The following is a 23,087-nucleotide window of genomic DNA, read 5'->3' on the forward strand; positions in this document are numbered from 1 at the left end:
TAAATTAGGGCATCTGTTGTATTGCCATGTCTGCCTTGAAGTAAATGATATTAAATGGGCTTTGGTTGCTGCCAAATTCTTAACCCCAGCCTAATGAGATACACTGATATGTCTCTTGCTGATTATAGAAGCTGTAAAATTTAGTTTGTATTGATTTATTAACAGGAGGACCAAGTTCTCTGCAATGGTATTTTTTTTAATAGCCTGATACCTGTGTTTTTACTTTAAATGCTATTGATCTAGAGACTATTGGGTTCCTCTGAAAAACAAAGCTATTTTCTAATTGTATTGATTATTTGGATGCTTATAGTAACTTTATGGTGAGGTTTGTATATGTAGATGTATGCCTTCATCTGATGCTTCTCTTATGTTCCTTGGAACTGCCTTTACTTCCAGGTTAGACTTCTGTGAGTCAGTTATTTTTAACTCTTGCTTTGTATTTTTATCATGGGGTAAGACTTCTTCAGATTTAATTAACTCTCTCCTAAAAAAGGAAAGACAGTAAATCTGTTTGGATTGGGTGGGCTTGCCTGCAGTACCCCCTAATAGATTGTGATACATTGGGAAATGCTGGATCTTGTTTGCCACCAAGCTGCTGGGTGCCCAAGGTCAGTCTCTTCTCTTTAGTCTGCTGTGCCTGGTGCAACAGTGGATCGAGCAGAGCAGAGGCTCACCCATTACATGTTTATACACAGCCTTCCATGTCATAGCACATTCTTGGTTAGGGAATAATAATTCCCTGCGTGAAGCTGAAAACTGTAGCTTTTAGTTGCCAAGATGCCTTTGTCAAGTTCAGTGAGTGAGGCTGCATCAATAACAGGAGCAAAATGAGCAGAACCTGGACAAGCCTCTTCCCTGGCACAGTTACAGCCAGAGCAAAGCTCTGAGAGTTTGGGCTCTCGTTACCTCCTGAATGAAAAGCAATCATGTTATCCCTGGGGTATTTGTGGTCCTCCCTGCTGCATGAGGAGCTGTCACAAGTATGTGCTTGGTGTACTGCTAGATCTCATGGCAAAACTGTTCCACCAAGGTCTTTGAAGTGGTGATCATGAATAAAATGCGATATTTATGCTGCTTTTATTGTGGATGCTTTGAAATATCATACCTGACCTAGGAAACATGAACTGATGTGATATTTTGAGTCTAGTTGCAAACTCTTTAAAACTAAAACCAGCACAGTGTCTTGAGAAGCCGTGGACTAAGTGTGGGATTGTATTTCTTTATGTAGTTTTGAGCCCTCCCTCCAGGTGTGCATACTGTGGATTATGTTTTAGACACTGCCAGGAAACAGTTAGAGCAGCAGTTTACCATAGCTAAGCCTTTCATGTTTGCATACAGTTAGGAAACCTGGTTATTCAGGATCCAACTGTGTCCCTGTCGTTTCTGCTTGTTCTTGCTGTTGTATAATAAACAAAAGACACAACAGCAGCCAAAAAGCAGATTGATGTTTGGTTTCCTTCATTAGAGGGAGGTAACTGCAGAAACATTTCCTGAGCAACGCAATTATGTATATGTTAAATTGCCTCAGAAATTCAGGTTTAGCCTCTTAGGTGGAAGACCTGGTTACAGAAAGGAACTTTTTCTTCTTCAGGATTAGTCACTAATAGGTGAAAAAATTGCTGATGTTTAGAGTCAATTATACCTTGATCATCTTAGACATTTCAAAAGGCTCATTTTTCCCCATGCACCTCAGCAAACTAGAATTCATTTCAACAGCAGCATAGGTTCAGATTTGTTAGTATTTGAAATACAAAATGGGCCTTAGGAAATAGGCTAAATGAAGGGGTTGTATAGAATGTGTGATTTTGGTCCCATCTTCAATGTATGTTTCAGCCAAGCTATAAACAAGTGTGTTTAACCTGGCATGTACCCAGGTTTTAGTTAGTTTGTTTTTAAAGATTTTGACTGCATCACAAAAAATCAGGTCTAAAGTCAGCTTTTTGGAAATCAGCTAGTTAGCCTGTGCCATCTCTTCTATGCTGAATGGTTGCTTGTTATACCTATTCCCTAGGGCTTTGCCCTGTCCAGTGTTAAACGTTTCTGATGACGGGATTCTGCTCTTCCCTGGAGAGAATTCCACAGTCTAGTAGAGCTCGCCATTAGTGAAATTTTACTGTTGATCAGCTTTAATTTTTCTCTGCTTACTTTTATCCTGTTACTGGAGCGTAGTGATTGATTTATTCTGGGGAAATTCAGTAAATGGTTCCTGCTTCACAGGATGGACCTCACAATAAATAGCAAATTGTCATGACCTATCTGTGGGTGTCCTGAGACTACACAGGAACTCAATTTATCTCAACATTCATTCCCTGGAAGCTATTTCTGTCAGTACCAACTCAGTGGAGGAATAAGCAATGAATTTAACTGCCAGACTCCTTGCCTCCTGCCCCAGCACCAGCCTTGGAGCAAGGAGATATTTAGTGGCTCCCTGAGCATGATGGCCAGAGGCAGGAGCTCCTGTGGGTTCTGGTGCTCTGACTGTGCCCGAAGGAAGGGCATTTAGGATCCGTTTCCCCTGTCACTTGCCTTGGCTCCACATTAAAGGAGCTTCACTGTTGAGGTGGAGTTACTTCTGGTTTTTATGGGTGTAAAGTGAGTGAAGAATCTGACCTATCCCTATGCCTGGTACAGAGTTTATGTAATTCTCCCAATTTTAGTGAGGCATTTTATATCTCTTTATACATGCAGATGATCTGAACTCTGTTCATTAGTCCAGGGTAGGTCTAGGCATATGCTTAAACAAATCTGAGGTGTCTCAGTTCAACAAAGTGCCACTCATGAGCTGAAATACAATATGTGTCTATGTATGCATGCTGGATATGTAAGGTGCTGGGCTTAAAATAGTAGATTTTACTCCATTTCACCACTTAAGAGGAGAAATATTTTGTTATTGTGGCTCAGCTAATGAGCAGTAACTTCTCCCTCTGTGGAAACTTGACTGTGTCTGATAATGTAGCCATATTGTACTTGCATTATGAGGATGGACTAAAGTATTTATCCTTGAAGTTCTTATTTCTGGAGTTTTTAGAATGTGGCAGGTGCTACATGATTGCAAGTGACTTGCTCTTTCGGAAGCAGGAGCAGTGCCAGGAATCAAGAGGAATGATCATTCTAATCTTTTACATGTGAAATTTCAGATAGATATCTGGAAAATATTAATATCATAAACCTCCCTCTTGAAACTCTTCTTTCATTTTTCTCAGGTATAATTGACTTCCTTGTGAGCCAGCATCCTATTGCAAAAGTATTGAGAGACCACCTGGTCTTCAAGATTGCACCCATGCTCAATCCTGACGGAGTATACCTAGGAAATTACAGGTATGGTGTGGAGTATGAATCTGTGTGTTGTTGTATTTACCTTATACACCCTGCACTGTTTTATCATTGAGTCTTCTATGGCTTGTTTCAATTCATTCCTCCTAAACTGGAGGTTCGCATGTGGTCATATGCTTCCTGAAGTTCCCATCAAGGAAGGGGGCTCAACAGCAAATTTGCTTGCTTAAGGAGGTAGAGAGTACCTCTCCAAGAGAGCAGGGTATGTGCTCTGCAACCCTCCTCTAGGTGTGGGAGTTAGTCAGCTTAGAGTTAGACCTTAGCTGTGTTTTAGAAATGCATTCATTATGCTGCTCATCAGCCTCTATGTAAATGTGTCAGTCAATCACAGTTCCCTTCAGCTACCCAGATCATCCATTAAAGTCACAGGTTTCAGACTATTATTGTACTGTAATAGATAGGGATACAGGGAATGGAATAATCATTCCACACTATGCTAATTTTGCTTCATTTTAGTATTTGAATTACTACTTTACCACCTCTTCTGCTGAGAACATATTCAGATAATCTTTTGTTTTCCCTGAAATTTTTTGCTCTTAATGCATTTATTTACAAAATAAACATGCTGCTGGAGGTGATAATGAAAAGCAGTTGATTAGTTGATGATTTGTTTGTGGGGGCAATTACATGTACCACATAGTTCTCTGGAGAAGCCCCTGAGAAATGTAATAATACTGTATGTGGTTTTGCTTACAGCGCAAGACTAAATAACACAATACACACGGTAGCCAGGCTACCTTGAGCTTTGATCTAATTAGGTATTGCATTGCTAAGCAGAATAAGGCTGGCTTATTGCGTGGATGAGGAGGGACCACTAAGGAAGAAGCTAGAAATTGCAGAAAATGGTGCTGCTGGCTCTGTTCTTTGTTTTGATATGTGCTTCTTAGCCCTCCTGTGCTTTGCTACTTACTAAGCTGAAATAGCAAGGAATTGCGTGGGTGATTTCAACAGCGCTTATATACGTGTTTTATAAATGAAACTTCTGAGGGCACATGGTCTCCTTTTAGCTACAGTGATACTCCCTCAACTCTTGGCAAATCCAAAGCCAGGGAGCGATATTGCAGTAGTGGTGTCTGACAGCACCAGGAATTTATCATGAAGGTTATGCCACCTTACAGGAATAAAGCCCTAAAATGGCTCTTGAATCTGATACTACGTTGCTTTACCCTGTTTCAGGTACACTGCACGTAGGCAACTCCAGTTGCAATTAAGTAGCTTTCATTTTCCCTCAGAAATACACTCGCCCTGTAGGTTTTCCTCTTGCACTATTATTTATACTTTTTGAGAGGCATGCAGCTTTACAGACATGCATATGGCTTATAACTTGAAAAGCCTTTTGGGAACCCAGGTGTTATGAAAGGGCATGTGAATTAATTTGGAATTGCTGAGCCTGATGGTATACTATTGTTTTAACTTTTCATGATACGCAGAATTTTCAACGCTCCTGAACTGAAGAGACTTTTAATGAGGTAGTTGGAAAAGCATTTGATTTTCTTGCAATTCTTCACTTTATTTACAAAAGGCCTAATGTAACTAATAACTTAAAAATGAGGGTAATAAGCAAAATGCTACCTATTATCTTGAGAAGAATATTAAAAAGCCTAGTAATGTGCCGGCATTGTATTTAACTAGTGCTGAGTGAATAATTTACAGCAAACACTTTATTTCCTGCTCATACAAAATCCACAAGCACATCACAATTTATTTGCTAGAATTTACTGGATGAATTTAAAAAAAAATCTCTAAGGATCAATCGCTAGTATTTGAAAATTTAACTCTGAGGCTTCTCTGTGATTGGCTAGGTAAGTCTGTTTCATCTCTTTTGGTCTTTGTTCAGATTAACACATAAATAGGACTTTCAGAAGTCTTCCGCGTAACCGTGGTATAACACAGATCTATTGGCTGGGGACAATCCCCCTGCTTTTGCAACCAAGGTCTGTGGTTCCATATGCAGCAAGAGCAGTTTTAAGCATTTGAACTTCCTGTTATCTCCCTCTCTTTCGAAGCAGCAGCTAGTGACTATTTCTTTGGTTCATTGAAGGTTCACATTCAGAGCTATGCAAGCTAAGATAATGAAATGGGTAATTAAACCTCATGCTTGAGTTTGTAAATTGATCTCCTGCCAGTGTGAGAGAGATTTTTTTTTTTAACCCACCAGAACATAGCTTTTCACAATTGGCAAAGTATACTGTCGGATGCACTTCGTTGTCCTCTGAAATCCCAGGCACAGTGGGCACTATTAAAAGCCTGACTATGTCAGCAGTTCTCATAGAAGGGATGGGATATACTAGTTCTCTTGTGTTTAAAAGAGGAACTACCCACTCGTTTACCCAGGATGTTATGGTAACTGGTGGCTGACGGGATTTTCTTCATTGTCGTTTTTGAGGGCGCAGGACTTTCACCAAGGGTTTGGGCCCTGTGCTCTTCTCCAAAGTCCTTATTCCTTTGTTCTGAGTGCTTGTGTACTGAGGTTTAGGAATTTAAGCCAAAACTGCAACAATAATCCCAAGAATTGTCTATTATCTGTAGGCTGTTGCTCATTCTCAAGAGAACAGACCAAATGGGTTGTGACTCTAAAGGGACTTTCTTGTGGCGAAATGTTCATAACCAGCAACAAGTGAGTTTAATATCACAGTATAAAGCACAAGTGCTCGCAGCACAGACACATCCGTGAGGAAGGTTGTTTATATGTTGCATGTACATTCAGGCAGCTCTAAAAGAAATGGTCATGGAAGTGAATGTCAATGCCCAGTGTATCAGGACGTATGGAACAGGGTGCTAAACTTTACTGATTTATTCAAGTATATGCAAGAGTTTAAGAATTGTATTTGTGGACCCATACAGTTAGGAGTGAAAAGATAAGGTGCCTTATGTGACTTAAAGAGGTAGTTAAGCACCCCCTCTAATTCAGTGTGTTTGGAAGGTCTATACATATGTTTAAAAAGTATTTTTTAAGAATAAATGCACAAAAGTTGCAATTTGATTGTAATCTTAGAGCATAAATCTTTTAATAGCAAGTGAACATGTACAGTTCTATTTCTTAATAGCTATTACTTATGTATATAAACCAAGAGAGTTGGTGAAATTACCACTACTAGACTTCATTTCCAGTGAAATTTCTGACTGTTTAGAAATCAGAACATTTAATTTTTTTCTTTCTGAAATGAGCTGAGAAATTAAAAGTCACAGGCAAACCACACACCAGTAGATCAGATTTGGCTGGGTACAACTGTTGAAGGGGTTAGGTGCAGAGAAGTGGAGCGCTTAGAGTGCAAATTCATCTGCAAGCCGAAGTACTGAATGGCTAATTGGGATCGCTCCTGTTTGCAGTGCTAGCTGTTGTTTGCTGGTTTGCTAGCATCATACTCTTCTGTGAAGATGACCACTAACACTGCACACTTTCATCAGGGAAAAAGACCTCCATAGCCTTTTTCTTGTCACATGAGTATACCCAGCTCTTTCTAACATACAGGATAACAATAAGTACCTGCTGCTTACTATGGACAAGGATGTAGGGTCTCTCCCAAAAGAAGAAGACAAGCTTCATCCCTTTCTTGAAGTCTTTAAAGCCTGGTATTACCGTACTTCTAAGTGTAACTGGCTTTGAAGTTACAGTGTGTAGAAAATGATATGCCACATGGGCTTGTTAATTAAATTGCCCAGGAAGATACCATTGGTTGACCTAGCTACATAGTGAGTCCTCAGCATATTTTTCTCTCTGTTCTGGCTGGTAACTTGTCCTCAGCTCTCACCTGAATTGAAAGGCCCGTTTTGCTGGAGATGGTGCATGACTTGATCTTTAGCTTCATGAAAGAACATGGAAAAAAAAGAAAAAAAAATTCTGAGTTTCTCCATAACACTAATCTTGCCCTCTCAGATGGATTAAACTGTGAAACAGTTTTAGAAAATAAAGAAAAACTAGTGCTGGGAAGAGAGATTTCTTGGCTTTTCTCTCTCTGTTTGTGGTATAGTACTATCATCTTCTGAACCTATTACCATCCCCAGGGAGGTGGGGTTAGACTAAGAAAAAAAATGTGTCTTGATTTAAGTCGTGCATCCCCAGGCTTGGCCTGAACTTTCCTTTATTGAGAGCTTGTTCTTAAGCTGGCATTCTGCAGCTGAATGCTGAAATGTGTCCCTGCAGGCGAGATGACTGTACCACACCATCTTAGATTAGTTCCAATTTGTCAGCCTCACCTTCTGGAGATGAAACCCTATACTGGCACCAAAAGGGATGTGTTTCTTAGTCTGGGCAGCTCTTCACTGAGGTATCCCAGAATTGCCATGGCAAGATGGTTGAAATATCCTGATCATTCTCTAAAGGCTTTATTGCATGACCTGGTAAGGCTTCACATTCCTTGTTGTTAATGTGTTGCCTTCAGTTGGTTAGCTGTGACAGCATCAGCCTTCAGTAAATTAAAGCTATGAATTAGCTGAAATGTTCTGAACTGTCATCACTACAATATCCTTCTAGCTTGATTGTAGGGACTGCAAGCATTTGTGTGAATGGGGAGAAGAGGGCACTCACTGATTCTAATCCTTTGTTTCACTGTCAGGAACGATATTTTTGAAGTCAACACAATCTTTACTGCTTGCTTGTGTAAGGGGTTAACAAAGCAATTTGTTGGATGGAAAGGAGGCCAGTGCTACCCAGACTGGAAAGACAAATTCACCATAAACAGTGTCAGAGTCCATACTGCAATGAAAGCTGTGCTTGGATGAAGTGTTTTGGACAAATGGTGTCTTTTTGCCCCAGAAACATAGTTTTGTAAGGACTGAAATGGTTTGTGGAAGTGATTGAATTTGGCAAGTTGTTTCAAGTGAAAAAGGGAGCTGGGAAGGCTTGAGAAACATTTAAAATTATTCATATCAGCATTTTATAATGGACAATCTTCTCTTGCTTTTGTTTGTTAATGGCATGATTTTTTTAAAAAACTGTCTGTTTTTAAAGATCCCTTTTGAAAAGTATGAAATACAAACAGAAAACTAAATTTTGGACCAGATGAAATATTTCAGATTTTTCCTGAATAGTTTTCTGTGGACTTTATTTCTGTAACTCTAGAAATAGTCAAAAGTTTAACATTCATGTTCGTATGTAATTCATGAGGGGTCTTCTGACAGTAAAAGCGTATGTGGACTTTAAACAAATTATTTTAGCTGTAGATCAGAGTTATATGTTGTAACACTGAGGAGTGCTGATTTTGGTCTTTGATAATGTCACTTTGGGGGATATACCTATACCTGTGTACATATATGGGTATATGTATTGGTCACAGTGACTGGATATGTTGTGCGGTTCTTAGTATCTATGTCCAGTTGTGAGGCATGGCTACTCATGTGCATACTGTCATTTGCATAATATCTCTTGATTATTTGTCACCTATTTTTCTGGTGGGGAAGGTTTTTTCTTAGCTTCATTTCAAGCATGTGAAATTCATGCATTGCCTTGAATTGAAAAACAGAGTATCCATCTCAGGTGACAAGATGAAGCTCTCGATAGAGTTTATTTTTCCTAATTAGGTGTTTGTCATTGTGTATTCTATATAACAACATATAAGTAAACAATCGTGGACCTTTTGAATAAATTTATTGGTTTTATTTATGTTACTGGGCATAAAAAAATCTATAATTACCAGGTACAGCCGCAATATAACTGGTATTTAATGACAATTACTTTTTGTTACCATAGAAATGAGTCCAAAGTAGTTACCTATAATTTCTCATTCCCAAACCTCACACATGTTGTATTGCAGTATTACCATAGTAATTGCCTATTAGTCATCATAAAATAAGCAGTTACCCAGAAGATATCAGGATAGTGTGAAATTTCTCATCTACTTCAAAACTTGCAGCACATGCTGCTTCTCGCCTTCTTTTAGTGGATTTTTGCCTGAATGACAACAATGTCCATTGTACGTTAACCCAAGGGAAGAAGGGATGTGATTGAGAGAGAATTGTACTCTAAAAATACACCGTCAGGAAAAGTATGTTCCATCCCTGAAAATATAGAACTATTTGTTATTATTGAAAAACAGGGATTTTTCAATCCCACAAAATGGAGGTTTACTCCTTGCCATGGTTTCCCTTTTTTTTTTTTTTTTTCACCAATTCAGTTGCGACCAAAGCAGAGTCTATACATCTTAGGGGCTCTGTGAGAACAGCTGTGCTGTGTCAGACCTCACAAGCCCAGTATCTGCTAATGCAGCACTGGAAGTTCCGCTCTCCTTGTAAGAGCAGGAGGTGCTCATAAGATGCTTTCCCAGATTCCAGTGATTTTCGTTTAAGACATTTCCTAAACTCATGTGATTTCTGTCTGCTCAGTAATGTGCAGTGGATTTGTCTTCCTAGTACTTGTCCAGTTTGCCCCTAGAGGGTAAGCATTAGTGCTCTCAGTCTGCTCTGAGGCTGTTCACCTCCCACCCTGGTGCAGGAAGCACCACCCACCCACTTCAGCCTGCTGTGAGCTTCATGTACTTCTCCTCAGTGGCCCCTTGCACCTTGTTTGTTGTCTTAATTTAGATTCGATGTTACTGAGGCCAAGGAATCTCTCCCTGTGCCTGCCTAGATCACATTTAGTATCAACTGGGGGTTGGCAAGTCACGTAGATGCAAGTGATGTTCCCCTTCGTAGCTGGGACTACAGGAGAGGGAGGCCATAGGTGCTGGGTGAGTTACTGACTGCCTGGTGGAGTGGCGGCAACTGAGCTCTTGCCTTCTCCCCTCTTTTCAGTCTCAAAATTGGAAATCCAAGGTGGCTTTCCAATGCTTCAGTGTTTTTTGACACCCTGTTGGTTTAAAAATATAGTTATGGCCAGGACCAACCACGCTGATAATGGGGAAAAAACAAACAGGAAAGAGACCCTCCAGAGTGAGGGAGTGGCCATTTCCTTGTATCGCCTTCTCCCACACAGCTTGGGAAGAGGGTGAGGTATGGCAGAAGCTTTCTCCTTCCCCAGCTCTTGCTTGACACTGAGAACAGGGCAGGAATTTTCTGCACTGTCTTCCTCTTGCATTCTGTATGTGTTTGCATCTGTTTTGCATCGCCCAGCTCGTGCAGCATGCCAGGTCGGGGCCCTGCAAAGCCAAGTCTGGGGTGGATCTGCAGCTGTGACACAGGGGGGCTCTGGGCAGCAGCAATGGAAAAGACCAGGGAGGCAAGCAAGCAGCAGAGGTTTCCTCTAGCTTTTACATCCACCTGGCTCGTAGCATTGCCATTCCTTTCCTGCTTGGAAGTTTTCTTTCCATTGTAGCTTTTGTTACCCAGAGAGTGCTGTGATCGTAAGACAGTTATAGTGGCTGCTGTTTTGCTCAGCATTACTTAAAAAAAGCTTCCTTGTAAAAAAGTTGTCATCCTTTATCTTAAAACAAATACTAGGTTTGCAAAAGGGTTCCTATCTACTGCCATTGAAAATGCTCTTTATATTGATGTGGTAACTGCTCATTTAAGCCATATTACAGCTCCTGAGTATTTTTCAGTTGCTATTGATGTGACAAATTCTCTTGCACAGAGGACTGCACCAATCAATAGAGTCAGTATATGTGCTTTAACAACAAAGCCACATGCCTTGGGGTTCCAGCTGAATCTGAACCTTTTAGTAGCATTAAATAAAGCTATATTTATTTTGCTTTTGGTGCAAGAAAAAAAAACTGAACCCAACTTAATTTAATATAACTTGTTGGAGGGGTCTGAAGGCAGCATTATGGGGCCATTTTCACATGTGATGAATACGTAACTAGTGTCAGAGCTGCTATTTTGTTGTTGTAAGAGAACCCTTCTCTTTTAGTTAGATTGATCTGGTACTACAGAGTAGCCTTTTATTTTTAGATGAGCAGGGAGAGAAGTCATAATGAGAAATATTGAAATCATAGCTTTTTTATATCTGCTATTATTCCACTGAGAATGAGACTTGATGTCCTTAAAGAGACAGGGCTATTTATTTTCCATTTAAATAGCACCATTTGTGATTATTACCTTTGAGACGTTGTGCAGAGAATAAGCACCTAACTCATGAATCCCAGCCAAGTGAATCAAAGTTTTGTCCCTAAGTGCCATTTATGTCTGTGAATTGTTGTAGAAGCCTATTCTTGACCTTCACTGTCTTTATTTTTTGAATGTTTTCATCTTCTAGAATGTATTTGTAATTAACAGGGATCTTAATGTCAGTTCGGTTGAAATGTTTCTTTCCTTTCCTCCCCCCCCGAATAGCTGATCTTAGGTCTGAATAATAGCATATGGGTTTCTCAGCTTTACTTTCAGTTAAGTAACGAAACTTATTGGGCTTTCTTCTCTTTATTTTCTTTCCTCTTTTTTAAGTCTGGCTTGTATCTCTGGTGATTTGATTTCTTGTTCATAGTAGCAAACAAAGGACCAAAGTCTCCAGTGGTGTTTTTGTTTGGTTTTGTGTTTGGTTTTGTGGTGTTGTTTGTGGTTTTTTTGTTTGGTTGTTTTTGTTGTTTTGTTTTTTTTTTAATTCTGCAAATTACTTACTAAACATCAGCCAATTTGCTGTAGTTCATTGTTTTGGTTTACCCATCTGCAATTCAGGAATGATTAGGTCTCATATATCTAAAATTAGGTGTGGAGCTACATTTATTAGTGTGTGTAAAAAAACATGTTGCATTCCTTGGCTCTGAGGCACTATGTAGGTACCAAGCAGTATTGTTTAGAAAAATGATACCCTTAAATATACCCATGCAATCAAAGCAGTGCTTTATTGTTAGTTTTGCAAGTGAAAGAAGGGAGAAACACGCTGAGCTGGTCTCTGCCTAATTTAAAGAGCTGAGCTTTACTTCTCGAACAGCAGTTGCCAGGCCACAATCCATGGCATTTAAAAGCTGATACAAAAGACTGGAGGGCTGTTCTGAAAAGGCTATTTGCCAGGCACAGGAAGTTATGGCTGTGACACAACCCAAGAAATATGCCGTGTATTTGCAAGTGCCATCTACTGGTTCGGTTTATTGAGCTATTTCTAGTGACAGGTGCAAGACATGCCTGTAACTGGGGGTTTTTTATTGGTGGTCTCCAGGCAGCTGCCTGCTTACATGGCACATATTGTTAGCTTCTAACACGTGTTTCACCTAGCTCCAAATGCACCAAAGTGATCCTCCCACCCTAGCACTTGCCATGAGGATGCTGTGCCAAAGTGCTGTGAAAGAGGGGAGATGTCAGCACAGTATCGAGGGGCAGGAGAGGTGTCCATGGGGTACTTTTTCCAAAAGGAGATGCTTTGCGGTATGGAAAGTGTTTGTGTAGCTGTCAGCAATGGGGACAATTCAGCTTCCAATTCCCTAGGCTTTGTCTCCTCCCTTCCCCCAAATAAAATCAGTGATACTGCTGCTTTGCTGAAGGTCTAGTTCAGGAATGTGCTCAGAAGTGTCTCTTGCAATTAGGGCTGTCTCAGGAGTGTGTGTTGATTCTCTGTGGGCTTTCTTTCCCTCCTGCCCTTGTCCTTTGTTTAGTTTTCCCTCTTTAACATGGTTACTGGCCCACACAAAAGGTATGGTTCCTTGCAGAAGTCAAGAGCAGCTGAAGCTCAGTGTGAACAGTGCTTCCTTTGTCTACATTATATTTTCCTTGCCAGGAGCATCACTGAGTTATTGACTCATCAGGGAGCAAATCCCAGAACATGAAGCATTGACAAGGTTGAACTTTGCTCCAGCCCTGCCTGACTTCTCCTGTCCTGGGATGTAAGAGCTGCATCCAGCCCTGTGGACACCCGTGCAATTGAGGCTATAAATGGGGATTCAAGCTGCCTTTGTGCTATAAGTTATTGAGTGGGGCTGCCCCCTAACTAGACTCCTCCATTCTTCCCCATTCTGGGAAAGAGGTTTCTCTGTCCTGGCTCCTGGCTAGCATGGAGTGGCTGTAGTACTTGGCAGTACCCTCCTGATTTCCTGGGAAAAGAAGGCTCTGGGGAGGCCTTATTGCAGCCTTTCAATACTTAAAGGGTGCTTCTTATAAGACAAGGACAGACTTTTTAATAGGACCTGTAGCTATAGGTCAAGGGGTAATGTTTTTAAAATAAAAGAAGGCAGATTCAGACTAGATATAAGGAAGAAATTTTTTATGATGAGGGTGGACACACACTGGAACATTTTGCCCAGAGTGGTGGTAGATGCCCCACTCCTGGAAACATTCAAAGTCAGGTTGGACAGGGCTCTGAGCAACCTGATCGAGCTGAAGATGTCTCAGCTCACTGCAGGGGGGTTGGACTAGATGGCCTTTAACAGTCCCTTCCAACGCAAGCCATTCTATGATTCTTGAGAAGAACCAAGACCCTCCTGTCTGTTGGTCCAGGGGGCAGAGCCAGGCTACTTTTTTATTTTAGCTTTACAGGTTACACTTCAGTGCTGGTTCATGCCAGCATGGTTTGCCTTTGAAACAATTAAGTGAAAAATGGAAACTACAAGTCAAGAGGAAAAATATTTTCTTTAATTATTGAAATGACCAATTAGGTCAAATTCTGCCTTAATGAGAGCATCTGTTGTTCCCCCTAGGTGAGCAACCTAAAGAGGGAGAGCTAGGAAGGTGTCTTGCCTGCTATCTGAGCATAGGAAGGCTCAGCATGTGATTAGTGTGTATCTCAGTTTTGGGTTGTTCCATCCCAAACAGCATCTCAGAATCTTTTTCCAATGTAAGTAATATTCTTTCCCCCACTCCCCCCCATTTCAGCAACATCTGCTCACCTAGTCCTACAGATTCCCCAGCTGTCAAGGAAGGCAGCTGGGCAGCTGAAGGATTAATTTTCTGTGAAGAGATTTCTGGACAGAGATCCTGGGATTTTCTGAAGTTGCACCCATTTACACAAGATTACTAGCAACTAGTGATCACTCCCGTGGTCTCTGCAAAAGTCCCTTCCTTGTAGTCAAGTTTTATCACATTAAACAAGCGAGGAGTGCAGTACTCTCCTTCAGTTCACCAGGGAAGGATTTATCACCTATTAGTAGAAAAGTCCTGTCTTCCTGTTCCAACTGCTGCTATGTGGGTGGGGAGGGGGAAATCCCATCCAAGTTATTAGGAAAACAATAGCAGCCTGAGGGAATGTTTGTTTAGGCTGCTTTTTTGTTGTTTTCTTTTCCTGGGTGACAGCTGTTCTTTTCCATATATTTTTTTTTTAAATTGCAGCACTTAAAATGATGGCAGCTTGCTGTATAATTTATAATATTAGTCCTAAGGGCAGTGTCGTGTAACATGAAAACAATCTTGAGTCAAATCTAGATGATAAACATCCATTATCTAAACCAATACTGTATTAATAGAACAACATTAAATAATCTGAGGATGTACATCACTTCTGGGGGGTGTAAAGGCAGACACCTGCCCAAAGTTCCCACTGACGTGTGTTGGTCCCCAGACACTGTAATCTCTTTGTCACTTAGAAGAGCCTTGCCTTCACTCTTTGCAGTAAAGTACCTCTAAGTGGTGCAGAGTTGTGATGTTTCTTCTTCTCTGTTTGGAGGGGACACCTTTTATCTTGAGTTAATTCTTATAGGTGAAGTCTCCCGAAAGAAACATGGCTAAGTGTTGAGTTTCAGGAGCTTGCAAGGCGTTGAGCTCTTGAAAACTAGTCCTGGGGCTCATTTGAAAATTAAGGTTGTGGCTGTAAAGAAAACTTCTTATTTAGCTACTAGTACACAAGCCTTTTTTGTTGAAGGAGAGAGAGATTGGAGACTGGTGTTTCACAGCTGCTTTAAGCTAAGGAAAGTGCGTGCTGGTACCCAAAGGGGCAGTTCAGTTCTGTGTTCCATCCTGGCTGTGCATCCCTCCCACTTCCTTTTTTCCAGTTCTGGTGTTTGTGTGACAGTGCTGTGAGCCAGAAAAGGGCTAATCCTTCAGAAACCCAGCCTGAGAAGCCAGTTCTCACATGGCCCCTGTGCAGCCAGAAAAATGGGACCAAGACAGGAGGGAGGAATGAGCAGAGAGGGATCCCTTTGTGGCAGCTTGTGTGTTGATGGGCTTTTAAAGCAATTTTGAAGCCAGAGCCCAAGATTTAGGTGGTGGTTGTGCAGTTGTTTTGGGGATCTTGGAAATTAAAGACAGTGGTAACCAGTGATTTATTGGATAGTTGGTGTGTTCAAATGAACCATGCCTATATGATCTCTTTCTTAGGATTATTATTTGCTAACAGCAGTAAATTATTATTTTATATTAGTAACAAGTTGGGTGACTCAACATGTCCATTCAGCAATAGAGGGGCTTAACAGTGTCAGAGGCTGGACAAGAGCTGTTTCCATGTAACTCTCATACCCTGTTACATACACATGGTGATAAACTGTACACGAAATCCTTTTCTCTCTCCACTGCTTATAAATACAGAAGCCATCACAGCTGTGCTGACACAGCAGAGGGAGCAATTAATCTCAAAGCAGATTACTTCTTTGCTGCCCCTGGTGCCAGGCAGAGGGGGGATGTCAGCGTAGTCTGGGAGGAGGTAGATGTGACAGCTGATTGGCAGCTGATGGCTTTGCCTGGTTGGTGTCTAAGCTGGAAGAAGAGCGCTCTGCCAACATGGAGGGGTTGGGATCAGAAAAAGGGTGTGACATTTCTGGACACACAGTGTTGAGCCACAAAAACATTACCTGTCCCTGCCAGAGTGTGTGGGACAGATATTCTGCCTCTTCTTCCCTTCCTAGACTGGAAAGGCTGTATATTAATAGAAGTATATGTGACTTAACGTGCAGCTACTCAGTGTTAACCCAGGTCCCCAGGGAAGAGAAGTGCTTATTTCAGGTTGCGCAGATCATAAACCTGCTGCCTTGTGTGGTGTGTGTGCTCTGAATACTAATGCTCCCTTTCCCTTTTCTTTACTGACGTGGCCATTGAGCTGATGAATTGTATAGATCATACAATGATAATGGATGAGGAAGGGGAATTTCATCTGTCTCTTTAACCAAAATATGAACAGTAAATCCTGCCCGTTTGCAGAGAACAGCTGGATTTCTAATAACACTGGAATGCTGTTGTGGTGGGGGGGTTGGGTTTAGCTGCCCCCTCCCTTTTGTCACTGCCATTCAGACATCCAAATGTTTGCAAAAGGACTGGAGCTTTCCAACACCCTGAGGCTAACGCAGCAGTTATCCTGGAAGTCTGCCAGCTCTGTTCGATCTAGGAAAAGCCTGAACGCCTCTATGGTGCCTCTGCACCATGCCCAGGGGAAGAAAGGGAGGCAGGGGCCCTGTATTTGGTTCTCCAAGTAACAGCTGGGTGAGCGAATGGGTTTTCCTTGTAAACAAGGCCAGTCTCTAATCATAGAGTGGGCTGAGCTGTGATCTGATCCTGTGCAGAGCAGCGATTGAGCTGCATTGTGGAAGGGCTTAGGGTAAGGTTGTGTGTATCTCTGGGAATCTCACGAACTGAAAGAAGGATGTCAGAAATGTGCAAAGCCTCTCAGGCTGGTCACATTTTGTATTATTAATAATAAATTTTGTATATTAATTTGAATTAAAACAGGTTAGCAAGGGAGCCTGAATGTTCAGGTGACTGATAATGCATTGACCAGAAGCCACAATCCTGTTCTGCTAGGAGCTGTACAAGCACATCATAAATGATCCTCACTTTCCCAAAGTGCTTTCAGAGCTAAAAGAGTGTGGCACAGCAGGTGGACAAGGCAATCAAGCAAGCTGTTTTAGCAGGGGAAGTCAGAGTACTAAATATAATAGGACGAATAAGTGGTAGGTTTTTTCCTTTTTCTATGGTGTTTTTTTTTTCCCTCTCCCTCCTCTGGTTAGTGGCAGAAAACACAATAGCTAACTATGCAATCAGGCTGAATAACCTTCATATGTGAACTGATAGTAGGACTACTCTAAATTTGGTGAACCCAGAGAAGGAGCTTTCAGTAATAAAACACATTTGCAAAGGAAGGATGACCCAAAAGGTGTGTTTCTCCAGAGTGGATTACTTTTAGATGTTCTTCCGTTCTCCTGTTCTTTACTGCTTGGGCAAAACTGTGGAGTTCTACTCAGGCACTAGGATTTTTATTATTCTGTTGCAGCTGAGCATATTATGGTTCTTCCTATTGTTTTACATCTGGATTAAATTGTCATTTTGTGCATCAGGAGGTAGGTTTGTTCAGTAGGTTTTGGAAATCCACAGATATTCAAGGCCCAGTCAATCTTTTGGCAATGCTTGCTAGTGAGGAAGCTACACAGTGAGAATATCTATTCCATGCAAGGCTCCCAGCAAGTTTTGTACCCCAGCAGTTGTCCTTGGATAGATCTTCTGTCCGCTCTTCCAAGACTGAGAAGAATCAATTGACAAACTGCCAGTCTATCTCCTTTACTTTCTACTACTTCTTTGCTAATCTTCTGTACATTTTCAGCTGCTAAAATCTTTTTTGTTTTTAATTCTTCCAGTAGGGTTTACTATCACTCCTGCTGTTGACATGCAAAGAGAAGCTGATGCTGGCATAGGTTTGTTCTTGACATCTCCATCTTGCTGATGCTTTGCTAACTAGTGTAAAAGAAAGACAGGTCACATCTAGGAGATATGATGTTATTGGTATGGGTGAGAGGCAAGTGCAATCCTAGCAGACAGTTCTTATTCCTTACATTGGTCACCTTTTCAGTTACAGATCTGATCTGCTAAAGTCTTGTCATTCTCATTCTAGTTTCTGTTAATGAAATGCATTTAACTGTCAGCTCTTGTTAACAGTAACAACAGAGCCGAGGATTCATAAATTCCCACGGAAGTCAAATGACTGCTACCTTAGAACAACTCAGTCCAGCCCTTTTTCATCTTGAAGATGGAGGAGACAACCACAGCTTTCTTGATCCAGCCAACCAGAATACTTTGAATAAAGAATCTCTCTCAGACTTTCATTTCTGATTCCTGTCTGAAAAGTTCTAGATAAATATTCTGTTTCTAAGAACCCTGGGTTTTTGAGTCTATGTCATCACTCAGTTGTATCTTGGATCTATCTCAAATTATTACTTGTTACCTGTAACATTTAGAAATTCAACTTTTCAAAAGCCAGTCGGAGAAGTGCAGCCCATAGACGTGTAAGCAGTTGTGTTTGGCACAGGTTCTACCCATTCTGAAGAACTACAAGAGTGAGAAGAGAATTAGAAAAATTGCCATGTGAAAAGACAGTCCTGGAGCTTGGTTTGTTTAGATTAACAGGCAAAGGAATGAATGGCATGGTCTGAGACCATATGTGGGGACTCATCAGTCCATGATCCGAGTCTGAGTACATACATTAGGAATATACTAACATGGAGTAGTATGAAGGTTACTTTTCAGTACAATAGGGAAGACATAAAAGAGCAGCTTGTCTTGATATTAATGTTCAAGAAATGGAAATTCAGGTCCTTGAGGGGATGGTTAAAGACTGGTGCATTTTCCCTGATGGACTGTTTTGAAATAAAAGCGTTTTCTGAAAAGATCTGTTTGGGGTTTTGTTTGTTTTGTTGGGGTTTGTTGTTTTTTTTTTTTTGTGAATGGGAATGGCTTCAAGGGATATCTTTGTGTGTGAATGGTAGATCAGCAAAGATGATCACAATAGGCTCTTTCTGGCTTTAAAATGTATGATTTTCAAGCTACTGCATAGTGCAGAGTTTTCTTTTGCAAGAAGCCCATATACCTGATGATCTCTTGGTCTTTCTTAGAATTATAGGTTCGACTGGAAAAATTGGGTGCACTGCATGTAACCTTAAATCATTCGGTCTTATTGAAGTATCCTATGAGTTCTGGACATAATTTCTTCCTTTCAAATGACAAATTCCATTAGAATCAGTGGAAGCCAGAGGCTTTTTCTTTCAGCTGTCCAATGCAGAGGGGTTTACAGTTTCATATTGTGTAAGTTAAATAGCGAAAAGAAGAAACATCACAAAATAAAACTTCATAATTTTTCAGAAAATCCAGTTAACTTTTGCTGATGTCTCTGTGGACACTTGCCTTAAACCAAAGATGTTGGGCTGAAGCTGCATAAGCCCCGCAGTTGTTCCAGGTCTGCAGAAGCAGGAGGAAGGCCAGCTTTGACCACTTGATCATTGCTGGCATGATCAGAAATGGTTTGTACCTGCATTTTCTCAATAACAGTTAAGTTCATTACAGACTTGGTGCTTTGTTTTAAGTCAAATATGAATTTATTTTTTTTTTTATTGAAAAGGTCCAATCTTTAACCTGCAAAATAAAAGTCGGGAACATGGAACTGGGAACAACTAAGTTGGAAGCAGGCCATGACAAAAGAAAATAGTGTGGCCACATTCTTTATAAAGGGATCTCTCAGACAGTCCACATCTCTTTTACTTACCCCTGGAAACAATACTGTATTTTCCTATATCTGGGGACATAAATGGTATTAAACTCTGACCTCTTAAATGATCCTAATTCGACTTTGACCAGTGGTCAAGGTGGTATGTAGTTCTGTCTAGAAGAGAAAATTTTGTCTTTGGTCATCTTAATTAAAGTGATTGCCTAAACTTCTCACAGTATATGTGTTCATACTACCATTTAATTACCCAAAGAAGTTGTCTTGCAAATTAGAATTACTGCCAATGATAAACTGATAAAATACAGTAGAAATGCCAAGTGGTCATTATTTACCTGATTGGAGCACTTTAATATAACTGGTTGGTATAAAGGCTTTGACATAGAGAGCTTTGTTTCATAGCACTCTGTTTCTTAATCAGAACTTCTAGAAAACTGCAAGGAACATGGAGTCTAGACATCAGTTCTGTGCTCTTCACGTGCTCCTGTGCATTTCTATGTCCTGTTGGAGCAGGATGGTGTGCAAGGTACTCAGCCGGACAGACCTGTTCTACTTGTGAGGAAAGCCTTAGGCCTGCACAGGGTTTGGAGGCTTGTGCTCAGGTTTTCATAAGCAGTTGGTGGTTCTCAGGTGCCAAAGCTTTAGTTGCTGACACTGAGATATGTCAAAGGCTTCTAGAGTCCAGATGAAGAGTGTTTAGCAGTTTTTAAAAGCACAGGCCCTTGTATAGCACGTCTCAAATCAGACACTTAAATAGATACTCAATCTTGAAATTTTTGGCTTTGGAATTTAAACTATAGCTCCCTGTTGATGCCATGGAAGGGCTCTACAGTTATTTGTGTTGCAAATGCATTAAAGAAGGAAGTGGATTTTCAGATGTATGAAGCTTTCTCTTTTGATTCCTGTTTTATTGCTTCTTTCCATTTAGATGCACAAGTGTTAGTGTCCTGTTTGACACTTCTGATCTCCCACAAGCCAGACACCCAGTTCTGACCCACAAGTGGTGATAACAGCCTGGCTTTCTAACACAGCTACTGCCACCAGATTTTGTTCCTTTGCACAAATAAGTCTAAAAGGACAAGCGGGATTAAAACAGCTGCAAGTAAAATTTCCCAAGGGATCACCTGGAGGCATAAGTGCATCACTGTTGGGACCAGGGCAGCTGCTTCTGTCCTGTTAGCTAAGGATTTGTTTTGGGGCAGGATGGGGCATCTCGGGGGACACAGCATACGAGGAATGGAATTTGGAGGAGAGTGTTCAGCTGCAGGATAGAATTATGCCTTGCTGTATAATCTCTCCCCTCCCAGCCCCTGTTAAACTTCTCCCAAGAACAGCCTGGAATCCTGACCTTCCATATCTGTTTGTTTAAAAAAAAAAATGGCAGAAATATTTGTCATGTATAGTTTGAAATATTTCCCTTTGTCTAAAATTTTGTTTAATAAATAAGACTTTTCTGGGTGCTTGTGGGTTAGCAATTAAAAAAAAAAAAACAAACAACACCAACAAAAAAACCCAAACAAACAACCCAAACAGCCAAGGGCTTTCTGGTAAAGAGCAGATTTCTAGAACTAGCTCTGTAGTTCTCCTTCTGCACATAAGTGGATGTAGTTTTACATAAAGACTTTTTCTGGAAGCAGTTGATGCTGTTGCAAATAAGATCTTCGTTGTGTCTGCAAGAAATGATTAGGTATGTAAGTAATAATGTAAGAGCTGCCTGTTTAAGGCTCCACTGGAGACTGTTTCCAGTAATCCTAAAAGATCAACATGTTTTCAGTTGTTTTCAGAACTCTATCCCAAATTTAAAAAAAATATCCTTCAGAGAGGGTATCATTAAATGGTCATTTGCATATATAACACACCGCTGTAACTACAGTATGTACAAGTCTGTCTTCTAATCTCCTGAAAATTTAGTGTAGAACAGGCCTTTAGTATATAGACCTGAACAGGAGGGAAAGTGCTGTCATCTGCTTTGTTGTCTCTTTAAAACACCAAATCCTCTGCCCAGAGATCAGGAGCAAAGGTCTGGCTTTAGTGCTGTAATACCTAATTGAATTATGAGCCTAGGTGTAGTCCTGAAAGGACTTAGCGCAAATTCTCTTACTGACTTTGGCACTTAAACTACCTTTCAACCAATGACACTTGCTTTAATTTGAGTACCTGGACTCCAGCTACTCTGGGGCATATTTTTAAAGATATCCTGTACCTAATTTCCATTGATTCCAGCAACATGTCATGGGACAGAACCTGCTAATAAGAAATTAAGAATTAGCTAGCTAATAACTGGCAGAAAAGGACATGATGTCTGCGACCAACAGGACATACCAAATGTGAGCTCCAGTAGGAAATGACAAAAGGTTGCCTTAGTGAAAATTTCTGTGGCAATCCTTGACTTGAAAGGGACAGAGTTCAGGAGGCTTTTGGGAATGACTGTGGGAAGCAGAATCATAATGACATTTGATATTCTGTTTTATGCCTGGGCATAAACAAAGCCAGAGTGCAAGAGCTAAAATCTGCTCTGAACATGGCTGACCATTTGCCAAGGAGGACAGGGGCCTTCTCTCTTTCCTTGCTTGCCAGTCTGTGTTGATGTGATTTGGTTCCTGGTTTCTTCCTGGTTACTAGCGATAGAACGAGAGGAAATGGCTTCATGTTGTGCCAGGGAAGGTTTAGATTGGATATTAGGAAAAATTTCTTCACTGAAAGTGTGGTCAGGCATTGGAACAGGCTGCACAGACAGGTGGTGGAGTCGCCATCCCTGGAGGTATTTAAAAGACGTGTAGACGTGGCACTTTGGGACATGGTTTAGGAGACATGGTAGTGTTGGGTTGACGGTTGGACTTCACGAGCCTAGAGGTCTTTTCCAGCCTTAATGATTCTATGATTCTTATACCAGGCTGACATGCCACTGCGCTACTTGATGTGGAAATACTGAGTGGAGTGACTGTTAGATACCTTTTATTAGCCTGGGCTTTTATGACATCCTCCTGAGAGTTCAGGGGAGCTTATATGCATGGGGGCTGAGATGCAGAAAGAGCTCAGCTGAGACACCGGGCTAATCCTGTGCTTTCACCTAGCTAATACGCCTTGTTGCGCTGACTCTGCTTTTGGAGGTTTAAAACTGGAGTGTGGAAAAAAAAAGCAAAGATCTATCTGAGGTCTGGAAAAAATATCTTGTAGTGCAAATCTAGGAAGATGATACCACCATCACGCACACATTCAGTCAGGGGGGCAAGGCAGGCACTGAAAATTTTAGCAGAGGAGGGTATGACAAAAATATTTGGAGAGTGAAACTTTCAAATGGGAAAGTAAATGTTTCAAATGGGGAAACAAGCTACCAAGGCAAGTAGCAAATTTTTATCTCATGACTCCTGCAGATGAAGACCAAACTTTTTCCTCCCTTATAGGTGTGTCTGTAGAAATTTGGTGTCATCAAATGGTATGTTGTTTAAAAAAGTGAGCCTGGATGAATTAGATGTCTCCCCGGGCTTTTCAGAGTATGTGAATATTCTGAAGTTCATAATAATTTTTAAGGCTCCTGAAAGTCTAG

General features: G+C 40.9%; 1 protein-coding gene across 1 annotated transcript in view; it reads left to right on the forward strand.

Annotated features, from left to right (window-relative positions):
• The window catches only part of AGBL4 (AGBL carboxypeptidase 4), a 991,536-nt gene that overhangs the window by 776,903 nt on the left and 191,546 nt on the right, over positions 1–23,087 (forward strand). The window contains exon 8 of the mRNA XM_075097666.1: positions 3,204–3,318. Coding sequence (XP_074953767.1) covers positions 3,204–3,318 — 115 coding nt within the window. The remainder of the gene's footprint in view (positions 1–3,203; positions 3,319–23,087) is intronic.

The sequence above is a fragment of the Phalacrocorax aristotelis genome, chromosome 6 (genome assembly GCF_949628215.1).
Source record: "Phalacrocorax aristotelis chromosome 6, bGulAri2.1, whole genome shotgun sequence".
In the NCBI taxonomy this organism is placed as follows: domain Eukaryota; kingdom Metazoa; phylum Chordata; class Aves; order Suliformes; family Phalacrocoracidae; genus Phalacrocorax; species Phalacrocorax aristotelis.